General features: G+C 41.8%; 1 protein-coding gene across 1 annotated transcript; it reads left to right on the top strand.

Moving 5' to 3' along the window:
- The first annotated feature begins 536 nt into the window (after window positions 1-536).
- Window positions 537-4,695, top strand: LOC136875664 (uncharacterized). The gene is made up of 2 exons (XM_067149212.2): window positions 537-713; window positions 3,764-4,695. Exons 1-2 carry the CDS (start codon window positions 581-583, stop codon window positions 4,579-4,581), a joined length of 951 nt encoding a protein of 316 aa, XP_067005313.2. The 5' UTR covers window positions 537-580; the 3' UTR covers window positions 4,582-4,695.
- Window positions 4,696-6,452: the final 1,757 nt, after the last annotated feature.

Below are 6,452 nucleotides of genomic sequence, written 5' to 3'. Positions count from 1 at the left end.
AATAACAATAGGGAAATATATTTGCTAATGGGATTATACTGATAAAACTGCCATCTCATTAGTAATTTTCGAGGTTCGCCATGGAGAGATTTCTTAAAATAGCATCACGGAAATCCACCGTCTTAAAAATCTGTTCGCAAACTTCAACATGGCTCTGAAACACCTTACCAATTTCTTTCTTGTTCTTTTGCTGCAGTAGAAGAGTTTATACTCTACCCCCGTAAAAGGTACTAGATTTCCATAAAAAGAACTAACGTACTAAAAATGATCATGAAGTACTAGATCTAGTACTAAATTACTAAAGGTGGCAACCCTGGCTGGCATTTCACTCCCTTTTCCTTCTACATCCTTGTAGTAAGGCCGGCCGCAAAATGAGACGCAGGTCCGTGACGTGACGCAGGGTGACTCACGGCGAGTTTCTGCGAACCACAGAACTGACTGGACCCGCGCATGTTACGGCGCAGGGTGACGTGACGCAGTTGCTGCCCGTGGTGACCCTGCGGACCGCAGTCTCTCTTCCGCTGTTTCCTGAAAGACTCACGGTGATTTTGGTTGTTCATATTGTGTTTTGTTGTTCGAAATGGAAGAAAAACTAATTGAAGCCGTGCGTGTTCGCGAAGTTCTGTATGATACAAGCCACGAAGATTACTTGAAAACGAAGCTGAAGGCAGAGAAGTGGGAGGAAGTGGCTAAGGAAACCGCCATACGGAGTGGTAAGTAGCATTGTAATTCTTTTTTAACCGGTGGTCCCTAATCAGAAGGAAAAAATGGAAGGGATCCAACACTTCGAAGAATGAAGGTATAGGCCAAAGGAAGACAAGGGCGACGAAGGGCGTGAAAACGAAAGACTCCCTAGGCTTCGAGTGCTAGAATACCGTCGGGGTCGGAAAAGAACAAGACTTGACCAAGGGAGGTCAGATGGAATAGATAAAAGTGAGGAGCCTGACACAAGTAAGTTGAAGCAATGCCAGGACTCAGCTAAGGGCCTCATAGTCACAACCCACCCTCCCAATTTCAGAGCCTCTGGGGCCCCCTTTATTCGCCTCTTAAGACAGGCAGGGTATACCGTGGGTGTTATTCTACCACCCCCACCCACAGGGGGACTCTTTGTTAACCTTTCATCTGGTCATTATTAAAACTCCCGTTGCTAAACCAGGAATTCTTTTTGAAAACTCGTATTAAATGTATTTTTTTGTCTGAACCGCCATAAACTATATATTGCGTTTTGAGGAACAAATAATGTACAATATAAAGCAACAAAATACCAATTTAATGCATATAATGTTTTATCTATTGATGAATGCAAAAATAATTGTTCTTGAAATAAGAAATTAAAAAAATAAACTCATGTGACAAATACAAATTATTTTTAATGGCTAAAATGAGATATACAAATTGAGAATGATGGAAGTCTAAAGCACATTATAATGTAAGCATCTGATACAATGTTGTCCAAACATAAAAGGTGAGTTTTAGTGAGAAAAATAAATAACAAATAATGTGACGAAGTAATGCTGAGGGGTATGAGAGAAGGAAGTAATTAAGAGTATTTTTTTTCTCTTTACAAGTTGCTTTACTTCGCACCGACACAGATAGGTCACATGGCGACGATGAGATAGGAAAGGGATAGGAGAGGGAAGGAAGCGGTCGTGGCCTTATTTAATGTACAGCCCCAGCATTTGCCTGGTGTGAAAATGGGAAAACACGGAAAACCATTTTCAGGGCTGCCGATAATGGGTTTCGAATGCACTATCTCCCGAATGCAGGCTGCCAACGTGATCCAAACCACGCGGCCACTTGCTCGGTAAATTATTATTATTATTATTATTATTATTATTATTATTATTATTATTATTATTATTATTATTAATTTCTTTTATATAGCGTCGCTCAGGCTATGAGGCCTGCAGGTATGACAAACCATATCATACATACTAAATTGTACTACCTCATTGTCTCAGTACACTTAATTCTATGTCCATGTAGGTAAATTAAACTAGTTTAAACTGTAGCTAAAGATATAATTTTTAGGGAAAGATACATTCTTGATAAACACTATAAAGACTACCACGAGTTAACCCGAGAAGTGCAGGCATTCACTTAATCAGTTATAACATCATCCATCTTTCACCGACACGTTCATATCATGTATGAAATTAAAGGCAAAATTAAAAGTCTTTCATAACTCATTCGTTACTAACCGTAAATGACTCATTCAAGCACAGGGAACGCAATAAGTCAGCTGTTCTTCCCAACGGACCTTGCAGTCTTTTTTTTTTTTTTTTTTTTTTTTCTAGCTGCTTTACGTCGCACCGACACAGATAGGTCTTATGGCGACGATGGGACAGGGAGGGGCTAGGAGTGGGAAGGAAGGGGCCGTGGCCTTAATTAAGGTACAGGCCCCAGCATTTGCCTGGTGTGAAAATGGGAAACCACGGAAAACCATATTCAGGGCTGCCGACAGTGGGGTTCGAACCCACTATCTCCCGAATACTGGATACTGGCCGCACTTAAGCGACTGCAGCTATTGAGCTCGGTACCTTGCTGTCTCAGTTGTAGTGAAGTATTTCAAAAACATTCAGAGATGGCCGACTTAAAAACAGAATGTTCCTATTGAAGCTGTTATCCTTTATTTCCACAAGAATCGCATTACTTGGGGATTAACTTCTACAGAGTTCGCAATGTAACTGTACGCAAATTCTTAATTCTTCAGTACTTTCCTTTTGAAACACTTTCCCTCTGCCAAGGAACCATTCCTGTAGTGTTGAAGTATGTAGTAAAGTTCTGTCGAGTTGTAAAAGCTTTCTGTGAACTTCGGGTTACATTTTGTTTGTAACAATGGTCCCATTTGATCATTTGGCATATCCTCTATACAGTCTACAGTGTCGTCTGTACTTATTTCAGCAGCATAATTCCTTAAATAGTTGTGCAACACACAAGCTGCCTTCACAACATTGACAACACTATCTACTTAAATTTCAAATGGTGCTCGAAAAACTCGAAAACGTGAAGCATGTATACCAAAACTGCATTCTACCGTTTGGCGTGCTCTTGACAGTCTATAGTTGAACACTTTGTTTTCGTAATTGTCAGTAACGCTTTGTTTCGGATAAGGTCGCATCAAATTCTCCGATAAAGGGAACGTCTCATCTCCTACAAACACGAAAGGCATCGGATCCTGTATTGGATGTAGTACTGCAGGTGACGGAAGCTGTAATGTGCATTTTATCATTTTTTTTTTTTTGCCACAACGCTTGTGTTAAAAACGTTTCCATCACTGAACCTACCTTGTGACCCTACATCAATAGTAATGAATTTATAGTTTGAGTCCACGGTAGCCATTAGCACGATGGAGAAAGTGTGTTTATAATCGAAATAAGAGGATCCAGTTTTCCCGGGTTTTCTCATCACAACATGTTTCCCATCAATGGCGCCAATGCAATGCGGGAATTGCCATCTTTGTTCGAAACCAGATGCGATTGATTCCCACTGTTCTTTTGTAGGTTCCGGCAAAAATAATAGTTGCATTACTTTCCATACAGGTTGAGATATTTCCAGCACGATGTTAGAGACCGTTCGTTCCCCCATTCTGTAGCTGTAGGCAATAGTTCTGTATGTATTTCCTGTCGCCAAATACCTAAAACATACAAGAAAAAATTAAATAGTAGGAAATTATTGTTTTATGGCTGTATTTGTTCGTGTATTTACTTAAAAAGTAAATATTTTTACATATCTAAATGCTCTTTTCGCACCATTGTTGCAGATGCTGAAGCGAAGGCGATGTGGGAAAAACTGAGACATTCGCTGAGAGATGCTCTCAGAAGACAGCAAAAACATATAAAAAGCGGAGCACCGGCTGAATCTGTTAAACAGTGGAAATTTCAAAAACAGATGGGATTTCTACAACCATATATGGCCAGTACAACACGAGAAGGGAACCTAAATGGATACATTGACGACAATGAAACCTCATCGCAAAATTGTGACATCGATAGTCCAACTGATGTAGTCGAAGAGCGTGAGGAGTCATTGAACGTGCAGCAGGGAATCAGAAGTGCTCGGGACGAAGCTCAGCCAGAGACAGTTCGTGATATTTCACCTCCGACACAAGGTCCGTCATCTGCTAAGAAAGTGAAGAAAGACACTGTTACTAGCTTACTCAAACGAAGGATGGAACAACATGAAGAAAGAAGAAAATCGAGATCGGAAGGAAGGAAAAGTATGTTGATACAAAGAAGTGTTCCAAGTGATCCTCTCTACCACTTCTTCATGTCTATGTACAAGGTGACCAAAAATATGCCTCCATCATCTCAGTTTGTCGTCAGAAACGATATTTTCCGTGTGGTTACAGAAATGGAGGCCACGTTGCTGAACATTCCCGCGAGAACTCCACAGTATAACACAATTCAGCGGCCATCACATGACAACTTGTCCCCCTGCAGTAATCGAACACCCAGTCCATCCTGCAGCAGCTTATCTACTCCAGCCCATTCTTCGCATTACGACAGTTCATTACCAAACCAACAGGAGAACTCTGTGTTGGAAAAAAAACACTTCAACTACGACTTTAAATCGGAGTGATTTGCTCACACTTATTAATGACTTTTCTGAAAACTGAATTTCTGCAAGTAAAAGTTTCACTATTTACATTTGATGTACAGAGGTTATGTGTTTGTTATTAGAGAACATCTTTGCCGTGTGAATATTATTCTGTTTATTAAATAAAGGTTTTTCTATAAAAGCTACCGTACCTCTTTACTTTCCGACGATACTGAAGGTACATTAACCCCAGATCGTAATATTTGGTTACTTAGAGTAATCGACTATAAATAAAACATGTAACGTATAATGGCGTACCTTAAAAACATAGCTACTTTCTCCTCAGTACCAATGGGCCTTGTAGCGTTGCATCCCTCTCTGTCAATTTCGTTCTTGATGAGATCATGCACTTCCATGAACTGATCACGGTTTAACCTAAAATAATTCTTAAATTTTTCATCATCAAATCCCTTAGTTAAAGCGAATTCCCCATAGCTTAGTCTTTTTTTTTTTTTCATGTATGCACTTCTTCCTGCTTTTTGTTTCATCAGAGCACTGTAACATACCGTTTCGAGCACAAATTCTGTACCGGAATCCGATTCTGAACTCAACTCTATTAACATAGCAGCAGTATTCGCCATCTCTGCCAGAGGTGAAATTCCGAGGTAAACTGCGTACTGAAACTGCGATCCAACTTGCGACGATTGTCGCCGTGACTCACTCTGCCGTGAAGAATTCGACGTGAGTCACCCTGCATCACGTCACGGACGTGCGGCTCATTTTGCGCCCGGCCTTGGTTACGTGCCGAATGCGACCCGGCCATTATCGTGCCAATAGCGACCGAGCGGATAAGCATCGTGCCGCATGCGACCCATCAGTCACTTATAATTGATCTGCATTAAGGGCTGTCACCAAGTGGCAGACTGCTTATAAGTAGCTAACTTGGTCTTTTCTAAAATATAAGTCTGACACCATTGTTAGCAGGTTCGAGTACCGTTGGTTGAAGGAAAAATATAATAATATTGCTGGTTTCACGTCCTAGTAACTACTTTTATGGTTTAAGGAGACGCCGAGGTGCCGGAAATTAGTCCCGCGGGAGTTATTTTACGTGCCAGTAAATCCACCGACACAAAGCTGACGTATTTGAGCACGTTCAAATACCACCGGACTGAGCCAGGATCGAACCTGCCAAGTTGGAGTCGGAAAACCAGCATCTCAACCGTCTGAGCCACTTAGCCTGGATGAAAAAAAATCACCATCAGAATGTTGGCCGGCAGGGTAGGAAGGTTGGTGGTAGACAGTTTCTAATCACTAGATTGCATGCCAAAAGCCGGGATTCAAATCCAAACCTTTTCGCAGTGTTCAAATGGAGTGAGGGGATATGATGCTGTTGATGATGATTCGGCCATCGGATGGCGACGTAAAGCATTGAGCAGACCCCTTAATATTATTCGAGAGGAGTAGGCTACGTGCCGAAACCGGGTTTCATCTCTCCCTACTTCATTATAATCCCACATCCAGACGCGCAGGCCACCCAAGGGAGTCAGGTAGAAAGACCTGCACCAGGCAAGGAATGGGAATGGGAAGGAAGCGGCCGTGGTCTTAATTAAAGTACAACCCCAGCATTTGCCTGGTGTGAAAATGGGAAACCACTGAAAACCGTCTTCAGGGCTGCCGACAGTGGGATTCGAACCCACTATCTCCTGGATGCAAGCTCAGGGCCGCGCGCCTCTAACCGCACGGCCAACTCGCCCGGTGGGAAAAGACGTAAATGCATCACCATGTTTCGTGTTGTAAAACGAGTTTCCCCCAGAAGTGTTATGTAAAGTAGGGGCAGTAGCTGCTTATACGACTTATTGAAATGGCATTGCATTTCGTTTAGCTTACCTTATCTTAGGTGATGACACAACTTA

Source organism: Anabrus simplex, chromosome 6 (assembly GCF_040414725.1).
Source record: "Anabrus simplex isolate iqAnaSimp1 chromosome 6, ASM4041472v1, whole genome shotgun sequence".
NCBI lineage: Eukaryota > Metazoa > Arthropoda > Insecta > Orthoptera > Tettigoniidae > Anabrus > Anabrus simplex.
This window is presented reverse-complemented; position numbering and strand designations above follow the sequence as displayed.